The sequence below is a fragment of the Pelophylax lessonae genome, assembly GCF_965119305.1.
Source record: "Pelophylax lessonae genome assembly, chromosome: 3".
NCBI lineage: Eukaryota > Metazoa > Chordata > Amphibia > Anura > Ranidae > Pelophylax > Pelophylax lessonae.
The window spans coordinates 295,023,099-295,046,123 of NC_138770.1; the positions used below are offsets into that span (position 1 = coordinate 295,023,099).

General features: G+C 42.9%; 1 protein-coding gene across 1 annotated transcript; it reads right to left on the bottom strand.

The window, feature by feature from the left end:
- Positions 1-332: 332 nt before the first annotated feature.
- On the bottom strand, positions 333-21,445 carry LOC309550495 (zonadhesin-like; the record flags this gene model as incomplete). The annotated part of the gene is made up of 3 exons (XM_082250864.1): positions 333-623; positions 792-1,208; positions 21,380-21,445. 3 exons carry the CDS (start codon positions 21,443-21,445, stop codon positions 333-335), a joined length of 774 nt encoding a protein of 257 aa, XP_082106990.1.
- Positions 21,446-23,025: the final 1,580 nt, after the last annotated feature.

The following is a 23,025-nucleotide window of genomic DNA, read 5'->3' on the forward strand; positions in this document are numbered from 1 at the left end:
ATGGGACTGTAAAGAATCTTAGTATACACAGACATTTAGTCATGTAATTTTGTCTCTGTTTACAACAGAGAAGTATAATGTTATAGTTTACATCAGGTTTTTGGCTACACACAAAGTAATACAGCCATAATGACAAATGTCTGAATGCACCTAGCTAAGATCTGAATTAAAAAAAAAAAAAAAAACAACCCCAGAGTTAGCTTTACACAAAGGAATATTCATGTTACTAGCCAGTAACTTTATGTAAGTATCTTTCAATATTCATCCTAGTCTTTACATTTTGGTAGATGAGCCTAAATCTGGAATCATCAAGGTAAAATTTGTATTTATACTTACACCCAATTGTCATCAAGAACACGCCAGCTGTTTCCAAAGTCATTGGATGTGGGGGCAAGTAAACCTTCAGGTGTCAGGAAGTCATCTTGTTGGTTACCATTATACGTGCCACAGAGTCCACACAGTTTTCCTTTAAAGTTCTCATTTACTTTAACAAAGAGTTCATGGTCACCGCTATACTTAACTTCAAGACCAAAGTCAGTCTGCACAACAACAAAGGAACCACTTAAGTCTATTGAGATGCCAGGTGCTGGGGTCCCAGGCAGTGAAATAACGAGGCCATTAATCTAAAGATAGAAAAAAGTATGATAAACTAGGAGTTGCAAATGATAACCAGAAAATATATATATATATATATATATATATATATATATATATATATATATATATTATATATTTCTTTGTATGCTAAGGCGATAACCATGCTTTAGTTGAAGTTTGATTATAAAGCTTACCTCCACCACTTTATTTTTGCCCAGAATAATATTAAGGTCAGTGAAGTTGACCGCAACTGAGTTTATAGCTGTCCAGTTTAAGCTTCCTCTGTGCTCATTTCTTGTAGTAACTGAGAAATACACACTTGTGTTTCCACAGGTCTCCACAGCTGTATAATTACAGGCTCCTTGGAAATGGTATGACTTGCCATCAAATGTTATGTAGTGTGGATCACCATAGATATGGCAGATGGAGGTATCAGCAGGGAAACAAGCCTTAATTCCATTTTGTACTTTGCACACCTCATCGGGATCACAGATCTGAGTTCTGCAGCTAACTTGATTGTTTCCTTGGCATGTACAGTGACCCTCACAGTCCCTTTTCCAGAATGTCTCATTTTTCTGTAAAATATAGCATTGTATAACACATCCACAAAGCTACTATTGTAGAATAGTACATCAAATATGTGTGATTGGTATCTTGTGGTGGATGGCAAGGAAGTTTGTCAAACACATAACTGATCACACCGTGTCATTTACCGTCTTCACTACTCAAGTATTCTGGGAAAAAGGTTTTGAATGTAAATAATCTCGTGTCTACATTAACAACAGCAGTTTATGTTTTACAGATCCAGCTTTGAGATCTGTAATAGAATAGAGTCGGATGGCTGTAAAGCCACTCTATCACTTCTATATGCCAGGAATGCTGCTGTCCTCCCACCTTAATTCATACCTGTGGGTGTACTGCGTCTTCTAGGAACCTGGCGTGCCCAAACTTAGTTTCAGGAGCCACTGAGTGATGTCATCCAGCATGAGCCTGTCATACCTAGTCTGAGTCTCACGGCTGGAGCCGGTAGTGCTCTAATATTTTCAAAAAGCATATTATCTTTTTTTTTTTTTTTTATTCTTTTTATTGAATTTTTATAAAATGCAAGAAACATAGTAGTGTCTGCCACAATGCAGATACCACAACAGGCCTCGCAGGGCCAAAACAAGGGTTTACAAAAAGCAAAACTACTTTTGGCTACATATCAGAGATCAACTACCCAAGTTAAATCCTATTATCCTATTACCCTACCACTCCCCCCCCCCCCCAAATTTTCAACTCAACCCCAACACCCAACAACCCAATGTCACAGTATGTCGGATAACCCAAGAATGTCAATAAATAGAGATAAAAAAAAAACAAAGCATTTTATCCTTAGTGTCGGGCATGGCACTAATCATGGTAAGTGCATTTTTCTGTTTCTCTAAATAAATGTTTATGGTTTATGCGATGTGGCACCTTCCTCTCTTTTTGTATAGGGGTATACTGACGAGGATCTGATCTGTCTGGAGATCAATCCTGATAAATTTGAGAGGGGATCGAGGTCCATCTTTCCATATACTGATTGGATACAATTCCATTGAAGTGATATTGGATGGTGCATGCTGCCAATAATTTTGTTATTTCACAGTGTGTTTTTGATAAATTACTCAGTGGATGACACTGGGTGCTGAACTTTGTGAACTGTAGGACTTATTTGGCACATATGAACTTTATTGAGCACAAATGCACTTTTTTCATAAATAAACTTTTTACTTAGTTATTTTTTTTCCTAATTAATTAACTTATTAAAATCATTATGGATGAACTTTCGATATAGCATACACTTTTTTGCACTTTATAACACTATTTTTTATTATGAATTTTGAATGTTAGATCTATGTTTATGAATTTTCTGATGCAAATGTATATATTATTTTCACATGGATGAACTTTGAGATTTTTTTATACTACAAGAGGACTTTGTTTTTCTAATATTGACATATATTTTTATGTCATATTTTCAGTTATGATCACATGGTTTTAGGTACACCATTCCATTATTATAGAAGCGTATTGTGTACTGTATTACTTTTAGGATGGCAAGCAGAGAGATCATGAGAAATTTCCATTTCACACTCTCCACTGCAATGCAAAAAGTTCTCAGCTCTGGACAATTTTGGGTTCAAAACTGATGTCAATGTGAACAGGAAAGCAGGTGATCAGCTTTAAAAAATGCAATGAAGACAATATGATTCTAACAGACTCCTAATGTCTCCATAAAGAAAACCTAGGATCAGAAGTTTACTATCATATAATGGATTGTCACCCCCCTTGTGATAGTCATAAAATTACAGTGCCTTGCAAAAGTATTCGCCCCATTGGCATTTTTCGTGTTTTGTTGCCTCACAGCCTGGAATTAACATGGATTGTTTGAGGATTTGCATCATTTAATTTACAGAAAATGCCCACAACTTTGAAGATGGATTTTTTTTTTTTTTTATTGTGAAGCAAATAACAAATAGGACAAAATAACAGAAAAAGTCAAAGTGCATAACTATTCACCCGCCTAAAGTCAATACTTTGTAAAGCCACCTTTTGCGGCAAACACAGCTCCAAGTCGCTTTGGATAAGTCTCTATGAGCTTGCCACATCTTTTTCATGGTATTTGATTACCTCTGCAATTTTTATTTTTTGTGTTACAAACAAAAAAACAGCGACAATTTTGAAAAAAAAAAAAAACAATATTTTTCACTTTGTGCTATATAACATTCCCAAAAAAAAATAAAAATATTTTTTTTAACATTTTAGGCTAATTTGTTTTCTGCTACATATTTTTGGTAAAAAAAATTGCAATAAACGTATTTTGATTGGTTTGCGCAAAAGTTATCGCGTCTACTAACTACATGAAAGATTTATGTAATTTTTATTGGTTTTTTTTTTTTTTTTTTTTTTTTACTAGTAATGGCGGCGATCTGTGATTTTTAGCGGGACTGCGACATTGCGGTGGACAGATCAAACCCCTAACTGATGAAATTTGTGACACTTTTGGGGGTACCAGTGACATTACTACAGTAGTCAGTGCTAAAATATGCATTGTTACTGTAATAATGACACTGGCAGGGAAGGGGTTAACAGCATAGCTGATCAAGGGGTTAAATGTGACCCTAAGGGAATAATGATAACTGTGGGGGGCATGGCTTCTGAGATGACCACAGAGACATGTGATCCTATATAGAAGGATCACATGAGCTCTGTGATCATTTCAGGGAGAAGGACGATCGGCTGTCTTTACATCAGCCGACTGTCTATCTCTCTCTGCGGGGAGCGATCGCCGGTGTCAGGCGACAACCGGAGCCGCCTGACGCACGCCTTAACTTCACGACTGACGATTGGTAGCGGGAGCGCTCACCCCCTAGCTCCTTCCAGGCGAGCGACGTAGACCTATGTTGTTCTGCCTGTACGAGCTAGCCTGCCGCAGTAAATATAACGTAAGAGGTCAGGAACTGGTTAAAAGAAGCACATCTAAGAATGCAGGCATCCGGGGTAAAGCTGTCCACATAGACCATTCTCTCCTCCGTCGGCTCTCAATGCTGTCAGACTGCAATTGTGACCGGGAAGACTATCCTGCAGTAGAGCGATCTGAAAGCAAAGCTTGAAGCGCTTGTGGAGCGCAGTTTGAGAGGCATGACTTCTATGGCAGTGCAAAGGATAGTCTATGTGGATAGCCTTACCCTGGATGCCTGCATACTTAGATGTGCCTGTTTTAATCATTAACCAAGTGAATTGCTAAATGTTGTACTTTCATTAAATGTAACCATATTGCTACACTTAGAGGCACCTCTCTTCTCTTTTATACTCAGTTGGGAAATGATTCTACTTGTATATAAAGACATTGCTTGTTTATCAAGTCAAAATTTATAAAAAAAATGAGTTTGTCTTGCAAAATGCTCTCAAACCAAGTTGCTCTCAATCCAAGGTTTTACTGTACATACTGTCTGTTTAGCTATAGAGTTATGATGTTATTAAACCAGCCTAACTGTTTGAAAACTGAAGTGTAAAATTTAGACTCATCTGTTAGCATTATAAACACATGTTTTTTGAGATGCTAGTAACCCCACTGAAGAATCTTTTTGGGAATAGGATAGTGGATGCTAAGTTAGGCCTAGCTTACACTGGCAGGAGGGATGCAATAAAAATAGGCAGTAGTGCCGAAGTTTTACCACTTCCCCCCAACTGCCTTGCTTTAAGTAAACTTAGTCAGCAGCAATGTTAGTTCCTGCTGCCTGCCACAGTCTTTGTGCGGTGCTGGAAAAATGTATACCACAGGTTATGTGTGTCAGGTAGTACCTTCAGCAAATGTGACCTATTCACAGAGAGGCAGACTTTCAATGGTTAACAGAGGCAGTGAAGAGGAGACATATCACCTCCAAACTGCCTGACAAATTGCTGAAAAGCAATCCATCATGTATTACTATTCAGAGGGGAGGCATTTCTTTTGTGTGATCATTTTTTTTTTTTTTTTTGCATTACCTCATTGTCTTTTGGTTTGAATTGCATTTGCGCTAGCACTGGTCACTTCCAAATCAACAGCAAGGTAAGGTTCAAATTAAATGTTCAGTTAAATGTTCCGTTCATGAAAAAGGGATAACAAAATAGTTAACTTTACAGGGTTACTTTGAGATTGATTTGTGTGTAAATTATTGCTGCCGACATTCCCAGAGCAAAAACAAATATGTGAATAGTCACAGAAGCCAAACATTAAAATACTGCTATGTACTGTATATCTTCCTCTTATTTGGTCTAATACATGACATAAACAATATTAAATCATGTGGAAAAATGAAATAAAATTTGATCGGTTGTCATAGTGTAGTCGGGTGACCGCCGGCAGTGTTTCCGCCCATTCACCCCCCCCCCCCAGCCACTTTGTTGTCATCTGAGAGGAGCACCTGGCTGTGTGCCCTGCAGCCAGCTCCCCCCTCTTCCCTACTACACTGAACAAAGCAGGTTGTGTGTCATCCCTGTTCTTCCCCCCTCCCTGCTGGCAGCCGCGGCTCGAATCAAATCAGTGGCAAGTTAAGATGCAGCCACTGAGGACACTGGGACATATAGTCCTTAGGCAACACTGCAGGGTACAGTGGATGGAGCTGTGGACTTTCATTTCTAGGATTCCCAGCACACAGGGGAGGAGAGCATAGGACTTTTCCCAGGCAAATAACTGGAGCACTGGGCAGAGAGAGCATTGAAACCAGAGTGTGCAGACCTCTGCTGTGCATGCCTACACTGGGAGAGAGCCTGGTGGGACTAGAATCGTGTGCTGTGAGGCTGAGGACTGATCACTGAGAGCCTCTTGTGACATGGACTGTGGGGCACAGACCTGCTGTTCCTATCTGTTAGGGATGGGCCAAACACCCCCTGGTTTGCAGCGGAACTCCCGAACAGGGGAAATGTTTTAACCCAAATGGTGAACCCCTTTGAAGTCTATAGGAGCCGAACAGGAAAAATCAAAAGTGCCCATTTTAAAGTCTTATATCCAAGTAGTTCATAAGTAATTCAAATCCTATTTAAAATGACTTGCAGTTACAATTGCTGGCACCCGGCTATTGAAAAAATTAAGAAATAAACGGCGTGAAAATATAAAAGAAATGTAAAAAAAAAAGCGTTGTGTGCCCCCCCCCCCCCCCCAAAATCCACATCATGTGACGTCAGAAGGGGAAATAAGAAATGTCAAAGCGCGGAGCAGGCATACGGTGGGAGGCCTCCCAGGAGGCAAGAGCGTTTTTATTTTTTTTTATTTTTCTGGTTGGCGGGTAGCATGATTGATGATGGACACTATTTTTTTTTATTTTTAAAAAAAGGATTTGTCAAAAACTGTTTTGTGTATTTATAACTTTTGTACAATTTTTTTGGTGAATGGGTAGGGGTACTATATACCAGATTCCGATTCACATGAGGGGGCGGGATCTGGAGGCCCCCTTGTTAAAGGGGGCTTCCAGATTCCGATAAGCCCTCTGCCTGCAGACCTCTGACAACCACAGCCCAGGGTGATCAGGAAAAGGCCCTTGTCCCCATCAACATGGGGACAGATTGCTTTGGGGTGGGGGGGCAGAGACCCCCCCCCTGTCCCAAAGCACCCACCCCCCATGTTGAGGGCATGTGGCCTGGTATGTTTCAGAAAGGGGGAGCGCTCGCTCTTCCCCTTCCCTTTCCTGACATGCCAGGTTGCATGCCCGGATAAGGGTCCGGTATGGATTTTGGGGGGAACCCCACGTTGTTTTTTGTTTTACATTTCGCCCTTTTTTCTTTATTTTTTTACCTGCACTTTTTTTGTTATTCAGCTGTCAGTGGGGAAACCCATTGACAGGTGATGACTCATCGGTTGTTAGGAATGCCATGGCTGGTTTCCCTTCCCTGCTCCTTAACCTGCTTACACTGCTCCCTGATTGGGCAAAGCTTTGGCAATGCACTGTGCAGTGCTCAGTGTATTGCAGGATGGTCGTAGAGATAAACACTCTGCAAATTTGGATGTTCGGTGAACGCCTGAACAGGCAAATGTTTGGCCCGAACTGTAGCTCGGGCTGAACCGTTCACCCATCCCTACTACCTGCCTGTGCCCCCCTCAGAGTGACTGATCCTGAGTGAGCTAGTGAGACTCTAAAGCTTGGACCTGATCTTGAGGACTGAGACTTCTGGGACAACTAACCACCTAGTGCATGGGACCTGGAACTTGTGCACACCAAGAGTGGTGTATTACCCAGCTTAAGCCTTTGCTGCATACATGTAATGCCTATGGAAACTGCTCCCTGCTTAGCAGTCCATCAGCCATCCATTGCACTTAAAGGGACATCTTCACGTTTACCACCTTGCAGACAGGCCCTAAGAATAGCTGTCTTAGTGCTGCTAAAAAGGGGCCAAGTACTTTATAGCCTCCACTAGGGGTACTCCCTGTCAGGAACACATACACCCGAGGACATTTCTTTGGGGTTAGTTAATGTTGTTTTATTTCCCTTAATGCTTAAGTTACACAGGTGTGAATGGCCCTCAGTCTATAACCAGGTGTATCAGTGGGGACCGAGTGGTTTAGGGAGTCAGGGAAGAACAGAGGATCCATCAAACCAAGCAAGTTCTCCAGGGGTAGTGTTACAATAGTTTTCTCTATTGTATGTGAAAATAGAATGATGTGCAGAAAACTAGGGAAACAAATCACTTTAGAAGTATTTGTCAAATAAATTGAAATATGAACACTTTGATGGCAGACAATAAAACTATAATTTTGAAAGGATTTGTATGAGAAGCAGTATCCCCTGAACCTTAGGGTTACATTTAGACATTCTGGTTATAAACAATAAAAGATGATTCCTAACTAGTTGTTTAGGGTGTCTGTTTCTTATAAATTGCTGTTTACCCTATTTAAGGAAACCTTTCTTGAAAGAAATACAGAGGCATATCACCCATGTGTGCAGTGTGTGCGGACTGTTGTCTGTGTATGCCATCATGTTAATTTATTCAAGTAAAGTGTTTGAAACGTTGCTTTTGTCTGGTCTGAAGTTACAAAGGGGTGTAATGCAAGTAACCGGCACACATAGTTACAGCTCGGTTCACAAAACACCTTATGATGTATGAAGGGGGTATGAATATATGGTACAGTAGTTTATACAGTGTGTAGATAAAGTGGTTACCAAGGGTAACAAAGGTTTCTCTAGAGGCCTGTTGTAAATGCGCACATGCGACAGGTGAGATAGCCTCTTGCAGAGAGGGAGATGTTGTCGACACTCCTTCTGCAGCAATCTGTCTCCCATAGCAACGGAAGCAGATCTGCTCTGTCGGGTGGTGTATATTGCATCGGAAGTGTTTATTTAAGTTTAGTCTTCAATGCTAAAGTGCCTAGCGTAGCCTAGAAGAACCCACCCCAGGGTAGGCCTCTCATGTGACCCTTGCTTGGCGTCCAACAAAGAGGGAAACATAAAGAACATGACAACCAACCTGTCACCCCATCACCTTGCCCTACACGCTGTGCTATGCCGATCCTATAACATCTCACAGGAATCCTGTCAGTGAGATAGTGAAACACAGGATTGGCACAGCACAGCATATTACATCAGCAGTGTCCAAAGTTCATCCCGCTAGTACATTTTCTCTACCTACAGCTCATTTACCTCCTGCTCCCGCCCCACTGTTTACATCGGTGTCCCTTCCTCATACAGGGCTTGTGTAGCAGTGGGACAGGAGCTAGGAGATGTAGTAGATCTATACTGTGCTGTTGGGAGACTGATGGGGACACAGATGTGGGGGAGACTGATGAGCACACAGATGTGGAAGAGACTGATGAAGATACAGATGTGGAGGAGACTGATGAGGACACAGATGTGGAGGAGACTGATGAGGACACAGATGTGGAGGAGACAGATTAGGACACAGATGTGGAGGAGACTGCTGAGGACACAGATGTGGAGGAGACTCTGATAGGAACAAAGATCTGGGGAAGTTTGTATTGAGGCCTCAGATGTGAGAGAGACTCTGATGGGGACACAGATGTGCAAGGAGGCTCTGATGGGGACACAGATGTGCAGGGAGTCTCTAATGGGAGTCACAGATGCAGAGGAGACTCTGATGGTGACACATTTGTGTAAGGAGGCTCTGATGGGTACAGAGATTTGCTTGTTTTGGTACAACATACCTGTATGAACAAACAATTTAAAAATGTAGTATGTGAAGTCCAAATATTGAGCAAATGTGTCAGACTATTCTAATAATTGGCACCTGGAGCTTGAAACCTCAGTTCAGTGATAGTTTGAAATGAAAAAATCAGCTCTATCATTTAATTTGTCACGGAACATGAAGCACAGAATTTTTTGCATTGTGTTTTGCTGTTTATTCCAATCAATCTCTCACTCCCCTCTCTCTTTCTCCCCTCTCTCTCCCTCCTCCTCCTTTCTGTATTTCCCCCTCCACCACCATCTTTCTTTTTGCCCCCTCCCCAGTCTGACTGCTGCACTTAATACTCTGTGTTGTATGTTACCTAACCAGTTGCCGACCACCCGCCGCGGTTTTACTGCGGCAAGGTGGCTCGGCTGCGTGAACAGACATAACTGTACATCGGTCGCGAGTAGGAGTAGGGGGCGCACGCACGCCCGTGCCTGCCATCCCCGCGATGTGCTGATTCAGTTCAGAACCCATCAGTCATCAGGTCCAGGCCAATGATTTAAGGCCTGGACCTGGTGATCAGTTCTGACCAATTGCAGAATGTCCTGTGCCTGTGTAATGCAAACATAGGCACAGGAAATTATGCAATCTCTTCTCCTGGAGCCCTTTTCGGTTCTAGCATGAGAGGAGACAGTGACAGTACACATAGGCACATTTGTCACCCCCCTGATCACCCCCCAGTTTACCCTTTCACTCCCAGCCACAGTGTCACTATATACAGTATACAGATAATTTACTGATCACTGTATTAGTTGAAGGGGGGGTTTTTTTCTTTTGCACACAAATAGTAGGTGTTGCCACCGTCCCTAGTAAGTATATATTGGGGTTTTATTGGTGCCTCAAACCAAATATGAATGGGACTTTACGGGCAAGTAGGGGGGGGGTATATGTAATGAAGGTTATACAACATAAATGCTCAATTAGGCAATAAAGAAAATAGTGTTCAAAAAAGTAAATATAAATTTATTTACATATATATAATTCCAAGTATTATAAATACCGTAAAAGGTGAATAATGTGCTTGGGTTAAAGGCCCAAGTGTGAGGAAGTAAAAAAGAGGTTGATTCTAAAGAGAATCAGTGACAATAGTGCAGAAGTGACATGTTCTTGAGGAATTTGTGGGGTTGTTTTCCCATAGATATTTAAGGGATATTGTTCCCCACAAGAGGGTCCTCAATGTTCTCTGACGCGTTTCGGCCCCGTGGGCCTTTTTCAAAGCGTTAAATAGGTCACTCTATGCTTGTTCTATAAAAAGAGGAGTATATACCTTCAGTATTGTTATCAAAGGTAAATACACATAATTTTGTATATAAAGGTAATTGTGTTTCACGTACATGGGTGCTGCTGGCATTGATTGCATATGGCTCCCCTGTCCTTTTTTGTAGTCATAACGAGATCATGTTCTGCGTGCAGCCTAGGATGGTGGTAGATAATGAAATAATTGTATATATATGTTGAAATATGAGTATATTGTGTTCATTATAGGCATTATATATAATGATGACCACTTACAGTTTTTTGGCTGGTGGAGGGTTAACAAACACTTCCTCCAAGCAGGTGGCTTTCTGTGGTTTTTTCCTCTGTTTGTACCAGAGTCTATTTCCGATCTATAGTATAATAAATGATATATAAGTACTAGTTTCCATAATGGTGCTTTAGTGCTTAAAACGTAAGGAAGTGATATGACTTCATGGTGCTCAAAAGCTTTTATTGGTAATTGTTCGGGAGTCTTCCCTTTAAAACTTACATTTGGTGGTTTGATCTTGAAAGTAAGGCGAAAAATCCATCCGGCTGGTGCAGGTTACGACTGTCCCCTTCCACCCACAATCACCTTCGGGAAAGGGCGGGCCCCTCTCTCCGTGCTGGCGACCAGAAAGCGTCCAGCACTACGAGCCTTAGCAACCTGCGCGCGCACCCTGGCGCAGGAGTGCGTACTGACGTCCCTTCATGCTCGCAGCTAAAGCCGTCCCATGTGCAGAAACCACTGCACATGCGCCGAGGGCTTTAAAAGGCCGGGGATCGACGAACAGTCCTCACTTCTCTCGTGCAGAGAGAAGGGGACAGTCGTAACCTGCACCAGCCGGATGGATTTTTCGCCTTACTTTCAAGATCAAACCACCAAATGTAAGTTTTAAAGGGAAGACTCCCGAACAATTACCAATAAAAGCTTTTGAGCACCATGAAGTCATATCACTTCCTTACGTTTTAAGCACTAAAGCACCATTATGGAAACTAGTACTTATATATCATTTATTATACTATAGATCGGAAATAGACTCTGGTACAAACAGAGGAAAAAACCACAGAAAGCCACCTGCTTGGAGGAAGTGTTTGTTAACCCTCCACCAGCCAAAAAACTGTAAGTGGTCATCATTATATATAATGCCTATAATGAACACAATATACTCATATTTCAACATATATATACAATTATTTCATTATCTACCACCATCCTAGGCTGCACGCAGAACATGATCTCGTTATGACTACAAAAAAGGACAGGGGAGCCATATGCAATCAATGCCAGCAGCACCCATGTACGTGAAACACAATTACCTTTATATACAAAATTATGTGTATTTACCTTTGATAACAATACTGAAGGTATATACTCCTCTTTTTATAGAACAAGCATAGAGTGACCTATTTAACGCTTTGAAAAAGGCCCACGGGGCCGAAACGCGTCAGAGAACATTGAGGACCCTCTTGTGGGGAACAATATCCCTTAAATATCTATGGGAAAACAACCCCACAAATTCCTCAAGAACAGGTCACTTCTGCACTATTGTCACTGATTCTCTTTAGAATCAACCTCTTTTTTACTTCCTCACACTTGGGCCTTTAACCCAAGCACATTATTCACCTTTTACGGTATTTATAATACTTGGAATTATATATATGTAAATAAATTTATATTTACTTTTTTGAACACTATTTTCTTTATTGCCTAATTGAGCATTTATGTTGTATAACCTTCATTACATATACCCCCCCCCCCCCTACTTGCCCGTAAAGTCCCATTCATATTTGGTTTGAGGCACCAATAAAACCCCAATATATCACTGTATTAGTGTCACTTGTGACGCAAATTAGTGTGAGAGGCAGTTAGTGGTAGTTTAGCGGCAGTCCCAGATAGGTTTAGGGTACCCACTATATATCCTCTAATAAAGATTTACCCCCTGATCACCCCCAGTTAATCCCTTCATTGCCCTGTCACAGTGTCACTATTATAGTGTACAGATCTTTTTTCTGATCACTGTATTAGTGTCACAGGTGACATCTGTTAGCGTTAACGTTAGTTGGTGTCAATCCAGGACAGCGTCAGATTGCCTGCCGCATATTTAGTAATACATTTCAACCCTTTGATTGTCAGTGACACACACACACTAAACACCTCCATTACTAGTATAGTGTCTGAATGGATCAATATCTTTAATCAGATCATAACTATACTAGCGTTCCCAATAGTTTAGTATAGTGTTCCCAAAACGCAGCGTTAGCAGGATCAGCCCCGACACCTGCCAGCACCTGCGTTTAGCCCTTCCACCCAGCCCCCAAGAAGTGCAGTATCAGCAGATTACTGTCACTTCCAATAAACAGCACACTAAACTGCAGCGTTAGCAGAGTCAGGCCTGATCTTTGCTAGCACTAGCAGTTAAATTTTTTGGTAGCGGTTCAAACAGTCCTTGACAACCAGGTGCTTTTTTACCTGTAAGTCACACTAGGAACCTATAAATTTATTGGCCAAAATGTCCAAACAGAGGTACACTAGTGAAGAGGCTTGCACTATGCCGAGCATCAAAGATGAGAGTGATGGGGAAACCTCAGTGTCAGAATTAGGCTCAGTATTCAAACCTGTAGAGAGCAGCGGCACCCTGACAGATAGCTCTGATGACAGAGTAGTGGTCTCTGCTAAGGTCAGGCATACACGACCCCGTTCTTCTGTTGCTGAGGTGCAACAATTGGAGGGTTCTTGTATGCAGCAGAGTGTCGATACTAGTGCCGCTCAACCTTCTGGTGAACTGGCCAGCACCAGCGACCTAGTACATCCTGGTCGTAATCAAACCAGCACTGCAGTAACACTTGGTGACGTGGCGAGTCCCATATGTGCAGTTCAAGCTGGTGGTAGCTAGCACAAGTAGTGTCCCGCAGCCACCAAGAATTTGAAGACAGGCCCGTAGAGCCCATAGTGTCCTTCCTGATTGCAAATCCTAATTGGGAGCCCACAGCAGATTCTGCAGCAGCCGTACTTCCCCCCCATTCACTGGCCAACCCAGAATTCAGGTGGAAACAGTCGATTTTACTCCCCTTAATTTGTATGAGCTGTTTTTCATGGAAGATCTGTACAGATATATTGTGGACCAAAGCAATTTATATGCTGATCAATTCATTACCGCAAATCCAAATATGACCCTTGCCAGAGAATTTTCATGAAAATCTATCACTGTTATCAAATTTAAAACCTTTCTGGGCCTATCCCTCATCATGGGCATTACTAAAAAGAGTGAGTTGCGGTCATATTGGTCCACTGACCCAATTCATCATATGCCTGTGTTCTCTGCTGCCATGGCCAGGGCTAGATATGAGCAAATCTTGCGGTTCATGCATTTCAATGACCGGCTCCACAAAAGTCGGCCCCTCGTAAATCACTTCAACCAAAAATTTGTAGCCTTGTATACGCCCCAACAAGCTGTCTGCATTGATAAGTCCCTGATTAAATTTTCTGGTCGCCTTGTTTTCAAACAGTTTCTCCCCAGCAAGCGTGCCAGATACGGGGTCAAGATGTATAAGCTCTGTGACAGGGCAACCGGCTATACATGTAGTTTCCAGATTTACGAGGGAAAAGATAGCAATAAGGAGCCCCCCAACTGCCCAGACTACATAGGGAACAGAGGCAAGATTGTTGTGGACTTGGTGTCACCCTTATTCGGAAAGGGGTACCATTTATACTAGGACAATTATTACACAAGTGTGGCATTTTTTAGTCATCTTTTTGATTCTGTAATTGGCGCATGTGGCACCGTGCGACCTAATCACTGAGGCTTTCCCCAACGGCTTGTAGATTCCCAACTTAGACGGGGAGGGTGAGAGTCTGCTTGAAGTGTAATAAATTGCTTGTAGCGAAGTGGAGGGACACACAGAATGTTTTCGTTCTGTCCTCCATTTACGCAGATATGACAGTCTAAATTGCAACGGTGACTGGTGTTGTTGAGAAGCCCCTCTGTGTCCATGAATACAACGTTAACATGGGAGGGCTGGACTTCAACGACCAGATGATAGCACCATACTTAATACTTAATTGCCCGTAAGGCCAGGCGCTGGTACAAGAAAGTGTCTGTATACTTCCAATTGGCTCTGCTGAACACTTATGTGCTAAACAAAGCATCAGGAAGTAGAGGATCCTTCCTAAAATTCCAGGAAGAGAGCATCACAGCCCTTCTGTATCCAAAAGGTGCTGTGGCCCACATTCACAATCCAGATGCAGTGAGCCGACTGCATGAGAGGCATTTTCCTGCCTGATCCTCCCTAGTACCCCTACACAAAGAGCACCCCAAAGAAGATGTCACGTCTGTAGAAAACGTGGATATAGGCGTGACACCCATTTTTTTTGTCCCTCCTGTCCTGGCCAATCTGGTCTCTGCATCGGGGACTGTTTTTGTCGCTACCACACACTAGTAGAGTATTAGAATGGGGTACAGCATGGCACAGTCTAGGGCACGCTTTCACACAGGGTCTCGAAAGATGTTAGATGGCTATCGTATTTTGAGAGACCCTAGCCTGGAACATTTAAAGTTTTTTTTTACAGTTACAAAAAAGTGTAAAAAAAGTTACAAAAAAAAAAGAAAAAAAAAAAAGCCAAAAATAGTTGTCATTCTATTGAGTTAATTTTCTTTTCTTACTGTTTTACTATACTTTACAATATACTGCTATACTGTAATATTTTAGTGTTTACTGTTTTTCATTGTTAACCATAGTTTGCTTTGCAGATACCACTGTTTTACTGTACTGTATGGTGTTATAATGTAATGTTTTATTGTTGCTGTGTTTTTCATTGTTAACCATAGTTTTCTTTGCAGATACCGCCATTCTACTGTTTTTCTGCACTTTATACTATTATATTGTAATGATTTATTATTACTGTGTTTTATTGTTAACTATTGTTTGCTTTGCAGGTACGCCCATCAGCTGCAGCACTGATTTGTTTATTCTGACAGCAACAGCGTTTGCTCTCACCATATACGTAAATCAATGATTGCAGTGCTGTAGGAGGTGATTTCACCACCACATGTAAAAAAAGAGCATACAGTATATGGCGAAGCATAGGGGATGGGGTGGACACAGAGGGCGGATCTCCCCTATGCTTCCCCATATATTTTTTTAACACTTTTCTTGGCAGAGATTTCTTCATCCACATCTATTGATATGAATTGAGGAATCTGCTATGTTCTTTTTTTTTTTAATTCAGCCCATGGGCTGAACGAAAAAAAAACAAACATTGCATGTATGCCCATCATTAGAAGTGGGTGGATGCTGGGAGGTGTAATGGTGGGCATACCACACACTTTCTGGCAGAGATTTCTTCATCCACATTGATCGATGAGAATGGAGGAATCTGTTAGGTTCTCTTTTTTCATTCAGCTCACAGGCTGCATAAAAAAAAGAACCTTACAATATATGCACAAAAAGGACCAGCAACGTACTGGTACATTGCTGGACTTTGAGTGGTCATACCAGCATGATGCCTGCCGGTTTAGGCATAATCTTTTTTTAGTTTTTTACAGCCAGCAGTCATCTTTCATGTAAACACAATCCTAGCGGCTATATAGCTGCTAGACTGCTTTTACAATTATTATTCCTTAATTAAGGATCGACAGTGTTCACCCATCCTACATTCCTCCTTCATGTAGGCACTTCATCAATTTTGAATATATGCATTTAGTGCTGACTCCATAAACCTGCAGTCCACTAAAATGTGAGGATGTCATGATTTGTCTATAGCCTATATACTGGCAATTTATTGCACCAGCCTGATAGTCCACAGACCGGGTCTGACATAAGTTTGGAACATAGCCAGGTGCAGACATTCCTTCAGGTCTACATATATTAATCTTGGAACATGAGGTTGTAGCATTATTGCATTTCCATCACCATAAAATTCAGCCTGTTATATACTAATGTGGGTGAAGCACTAGGTCAGCACTATTCTGACATCTTTAATATGTGGCATGCTGATACACGATCAGACACCTAGGCAGCCTTTAAAAAGCTCTTATTGAGCTATATGCTGCAGGTGACTGTTTCAGTGTATCTTTTCTTCTGGTGTGTGTGTGGCCGGCCATGTGTGTGTGAGTCATTGTTTTGGTTTTATGTTGTACATGTCTATTGTAACCGCAATTGATTCCATTCTATGTATTATTATTTTTGATTTTCCCCTCATACAGGGGTTGTTTTAAACCTAGTATCCAATGTCTTTCAATAAAGTTTTTGCATTTTTGAAATCAGCAGGTGTGAGCATCCCTTATTGCAGCCATTCCTGGGAGCTGACCTTTAGTTCCTTCCCCAAACTATTTATCACCCACCAACGGCCTCCTCACCCAGATGGACCGAACCGGCACGCGATCGTGCCCGGTGGCCTCCCAAATTGAGACCGGGGATGCGGCCTGCTGCTGCCACGCCTGACAGAGTGATGCACCCTCCCTCCTCCCCACACAGCCAGGGGACATCAACCCACAACATCTAGCCCAGGCAGTGACAGCCATACTCACACCCTCCATCACGGCCTCTATAGAAAAGGCAGTTGCAGCTGGCATACTCCTTTTGAAGAAAGAACTGGGGGAACACAGTACCAGATTAAATGAGGCTGAGGGCAGGATCTCAACTCTGGAGGAAGAGATTTATCAATTTCAGGAGGTAGAGCACAGACAGGACAAAACAATCCAATACATTCTCCAAAAGCTGGAGGATCTGGAGAATAGGTCCAGACGTAGCAACCTACGTTTCGTGGGTGTCCCAGAATCACTACAAGCCCCAGCTATACTTGATCTTTGTTCCAAGCATATCCAAGCATATCCCAGAATCTTTGGGCCTTCCGAATCCATTTTCTGTGGAGCATGCGCATCATTTAGGACCTTTCTCTGCTGATAGAGCTACCCCTCGCTCCATCATAGCCAAATACCTCAACTACGCTGACAAGGCCAGCATTCTCTCTAAATTACGTCAGTCTGGTCCTATTACCATTGACGGATTTAAAATATAAATTTTTGCTGACTACTCCAAGGAGGTGTCTAAAAAATGCAAGGCCTTCCAACAAGTTTGCTCAGGACTCTTTCAACAACACATAAGGTTCACCCTGGCCTACTCTGCCATCCTACGTTTAAAATCGGCGAATGGCGAACAACTTGCCTTTCAGGATCCTGCGGAAGCAGAAGCTTATCTGCGCTCCATCACTCATGACTGGGCGGCAGGCCCTGCCCCTAGAGCATCACCCACGGGTCGACCCTTGGAACATTGCAGTCCGCGCAAAGAATCTCCTAAGCAACCTAGAACATCAGGACCCCCCACTCGATACAGGTCGCGCTGAACTGTAACCTACCTCCACTCTTAGCTCCCTTCTTTTGAACTTACAACAGCATGATCACTCAGGTCTCTTTTCTTAACATGCTTGTTCGCTGATTTTTTTTTAGCATTTCACCTGCGTATCCTCTGCCATTCGTCTTAACAGACATATTGTTAATGCACAGATGCTATGTTCTCTTAATATGTTTCATATGGACCTCTTTTTTGTTCCCTGCGATGCCTCACGTATCACTTTCAGCTGTCTCTTTCTCCCCCTAGTAATCAGGGCTGACCTTGTCCTCATTCCCGGGCCTACTCATGTAAAAGCCTACTGGGGAGTATGATTACTGTTGCACTCATTCATAAATGAGTCAGCCGCGGGAGCAGGCTCGATAGTGTTTTAGTGTGGAAAAAAGAGAAGCCCATAACTTGTTTGTTTGTTCAAATATCTCTGCTGTTCTGTTGTATTGCATTGCTGCCGTCGCCAATCACCTTAGAGTCTTGTTCACTTTCTCCGACTTCCCCCCCCCCCCCCCACGCACAGGTAGTTCGCTCCTTACTGAGAGGCCTATTCACCCGTCCCTCTTTCCCTTCCCCTCGTCTCTCCCCCTCCCCACCGTTCGGTGCCTTTACTCCCTCTTCTGGGCCACTCGACAGTACGCTATATACCTCCTTACACCTGCTACCTCCCTTTCCCATGAGATTCGTCTCCTGGAACGTTAAGGGACTTCGGTCCCCCATCAAACGAACAAAAATCCTTCGCCACGTTAAAAGATTAAACACTGACATCGCTCTCCTTCAGGAATCACACCTCTCTTCCCAAGACTTCCATCGTATGAGAAAACTATGGGTAGGGTCAGTTCACAGCTCCGATGCCATTGGCCACACAGCGGGTGTACTTATCCTGATCAATAAAAATCTCCCCTGTGACCTCCTTCTACGGACACCGACTCCCAAGGTCGTTTTATCTCACTTCATATTAAACTGCGTGACAGGGAATTTATCCTTTCCAATATATATGCACCCAACAACCCCAGCAAAAAATTATTTACTGACCTAACCTCGACTCTTTTGAAATTACCACACATGCCGCACATAGTTGGGGGAGATTTCAACTGCGTAATGCACACTGATGAGGATAGATCTGCCCCCAAACACCACGGGAGAAGAGCCACTACACAATATCAAACACAATTACCCTCTACTATAGAATCCCTTCTCTTTACTGATACTTGGAGACTTTCCCACCCCACGTAGAGGGAATTTACCTTCTATTCCCCTCCGCACGGCCTGTTCACCAGAATCAATTAAATTTTTTGAACAGATTCTGTTCTCTCCTCCATGACTGCCTCTGACATACATGACATTGACATCTCCGACCATGCCCCAGTATCTATTTCACTCCCCTTTCCGACGACTACCTCCAACCCACAACTGTGGTGCTTCCCCACTCACCTTTATAATAATGCAGACTTTAGGGCTTATCTGACAAAAGCATGGACGGAATACACCGACGCAAACGTCGCGCACTCAAACAACCCCATATTATTAAGGGAAGCTGCCAAAGCCTTTATGCGAGACAAGATCATCTCCTACTCAGCGTCCTTTAAGGGGAAGTCGCTTTCCACCTATAAAGAAGCAAGCCGCACCTTGAAATTGGCCCAGAACTGGCTGTCTTCCCATAACACCCCAATGAATAGGGACGCATGGTACAGGGCCAAACAAAACTTTGACTCTTGGGCACATGCTCTGGAAATGACTAAAAACGCCCTAACTGACGGTAAATTTTTCAAATATGGGAACAAAGCAGGCAAATTACTGGCCAGGCTGTGTAAAGGGCCCTACACCCCCACTCATATATCGGCGCTTAAAAATCCCTCCGGCGGACTTAGCACGACGCCTCGAGACATCGCACACACCATGCTTCAATTCTACCAATCACTGTATGCCCAAGACTCCTTCAATGCCACTGAGGCCCTAGATTTCCTAAATAAACTTAACCTGCCATCACTAACCTCGACCCAACTGGATTGTTTAAACGGCCCCATTGCGGCTCACGAATTCTCCAATACATTAGATGTATGCTTCTCCCGTGGCCAGACTGGTGGTGGCAGGCCTCCTTACAAATGAGTTCAGATTATACAAGGGCACGAGACAAGGGTGCCCTCTATCCCCCTTACTTTTTAACATAGCCCTCGAGCCTCTCTCTAGATATTTAACCAATGTTGTTCCACTTCACGGCAAACGAATAGGCGATCACGAGCTACGCACGCCCCTCTTTGCATACAACATTAATATTCACAGCCAACCCCAAGTGGGATATGCTGACCATTAAACGCATCTTCGATGTCTTCAAATGCCATTCAGGTTTACGCATAAATTTCGCCAAAAGTGAAATTCTCCCCCTGAACAGATCTGACCTGACCTGGTCCTCCGCTTCCCCTTTCTCTATAGCCAAATCGCATATCACCTATCTAGGGATAAACATTAGCAGATTTCCCTCTTCCTTGTACTCTCTGAATTTACCGCCACTTCTCCGTTAAATCACTACTGAACTGGGGCACTGGATGGATCTTCCCCTCTCACTCTTGGGCTGGTGCTTCCTCTTTAAAATGGTCAGCTTTGCACGTTTACTGTATCCACTTCAGACAATACCTCTGCTGCTGAAACATAAAGACATTCAACTTTTAAACAAACAACTATCCAAATTTATTTGGCTGAACAAGAGACCCGCATTGCCCTGAAAAAGCTCTACCTCCCCAGGAGTGAGGGGGGTGTCTCCCTCCCGAACATCAGACTTTACAACATAGCCTCCTTAGTCAGAATTGGCCTTGATTGGATCTCTGGACGCTCTCGGTGCTCCAACCTCCAAATGGAATCAGACATGGTTCACCCTTGTTCGTTGACAGCTCTTCTACACTGCAAATGGACCAACATCCCTTTACACCTATGCCACAATCCCCTCTTGAGAGACACGAAAGTTGCCTGGAGAGTCTCACACAAAATATTCCATCTCCCACCTCTCTATTTCAGCGTCCTGCCCATCTAAGGAAATCCCAGCTTTTTGCAGGGCATGGACCACTCCGTTTACCACTCGTGGCAAGATAAGGGCCTCGCCACCTTTTCCTCCTTATGTGACTCTGCCTCTAGACTGATCCTGCCTTTCATCTATGTAGCACAGAGATTTTCTCTGCCACCCTCACACCTTTTCTACTACCGTCAATGTACCAGTTTTCATTCAATCTGCCTACGTGAACCTACGCATCAAAACTTCTTTCTGCGACTGCCTGCTCCACAGAGAACGCTACAAGATATCGGACCTATACAAACCACTGTTGGAGAACTCTGTAGCCTCTTTCCACCAATCCTCAGTACAGAATTGGGGCAAAGACTTCCCTGATTCAGATCTAGCCGAAAAACTACATGTGGGACTAAATAAAGTTTTTAAACTAACCCCTTGTAAACAATGGAGAGAAACGCAATTAAAAATCATACATAGCGCATTCCTTCCTTTCACTGCGGACAAAAACAATCCACTCACATTCCAGTGCCCACACAAATCACCAAGACCTTCCCTCTCGCATCGTTTTTGGACCTGCCCCTCCATTGCCTCTTTTTGGACTCAAGTCATCACCTTTATCTACAAAATCCCTTGTACACTTATACCGAGAGACCCTTTCCTCCTTCTTTTCGGATTCTGGGACAAGAATTTGGACCTTGGGCCCCTAGCGGCAAACTCCAACGTCAAGGATTGGATCTTACTCTGTTTCCTCTCAGCACACAAAACAATTTTACAGAACTGGATCTCGCTCCCAGGCCCTTCTTTTCAGCAAAACAAACAGGAGCTGACGGTATTACTCTATAGGGAGAAATACAATACCGATTTCAACCACCTTCCGTTTAGGCAGCGCTTCCTAGACTGTTGGCGACTGTCCATGGAATCGACTCTATCAATATCCGATATTCAGCCAAACAACCAACTACACATATGGCTCATGCCCATCTTAAAGCTCCATACACTGGCTCTTTAATGACCTCTCCGCACTCCAATATTGGCCTTCTTTGGACTTTTACTCCTGGGGGAGGTTTGATCTCTATTAACCTGTCTGTAGTTGGGTTTTGCCGTCGTCCCTGGGTCAAAATGTGTATGTCTGTCGGTACCTCAAGCCAATTGGTATGGGACTTTTAAGGCAAGTATAGAATAATATAGAACAAGTATAGAAAAAGTAAATAATATAAGATTTAATATTAAAACCATGTACAAAGTAGGTACATTTGGTGATATAGGGTTATAGACCCTTGTGAAGGGGTGTGATAGGTAGAAGGTTTGTGACACGTGGTTATGGTGACTTAAGGATGTGTCTCTCTGTCATTCCATGCTTTTGCTTGGGTTTTCAGATCAGAGTGTGTCTCCTATGTTCCCAACGCGTTTTCGGCTTGTATGGAGCCTTTCTCAAGGGTGTCAGTCACCAGTTATATGTTTGTTTTAATCTTTGTATATTGGGGTGGCTCCCTTCTAGAACAGCGAGAACCTATGCAGCTTCATATAATTTGTGGGACAGAGTGGGTCTGGGGGTCCCACGAGGTGGCTGTATGGGTCAAATGGTGTGCCTTGATCCACTCCTCTTAGAGGAATATTTGTGCCATTTTAGAGTTGTTGGTATGTGTCCACTGCACAATCTTAGGTTCAGGTGTATCCTAGGTGGTAACCTGGAGGCTCCAGTGACTTATCCTGTCTCAGACTAGGAAGAGTGTTGTTGGACTGCTGCAAAGGAATGCTGCACTCATTCTTCCCATTGACTCTGCATTAGGTAGTCAGTGATAGGACACAGACTCACCTACCAGGAGGATGTGGGACGTCATGTCAAGACTACAGCAGAGAAGTCAGGGAATAGGATGAGAAGGCCGCCTCCGTGGAAAGCGTCTTCTTATCGCAATTACAGAAGCAAGATAGCCTATGGCATTGTAAATGTGTATAGCGTGATTAACCCTTTTTTTGCTTTCTCTTCTACTGGTGACATAAACCTTAGGGTTAGTCAGCTAGGCTGTATATATATATATGTTGATTTCTTTCACCAAACTAAGTTTGTTTGGTGGGGGGTACATCGTTTTAATGCACCCCATCTGTAAATTTGTATAGTAGATGTATACTTATGCTTTTACACGTAATTTATTATTTGTACATTC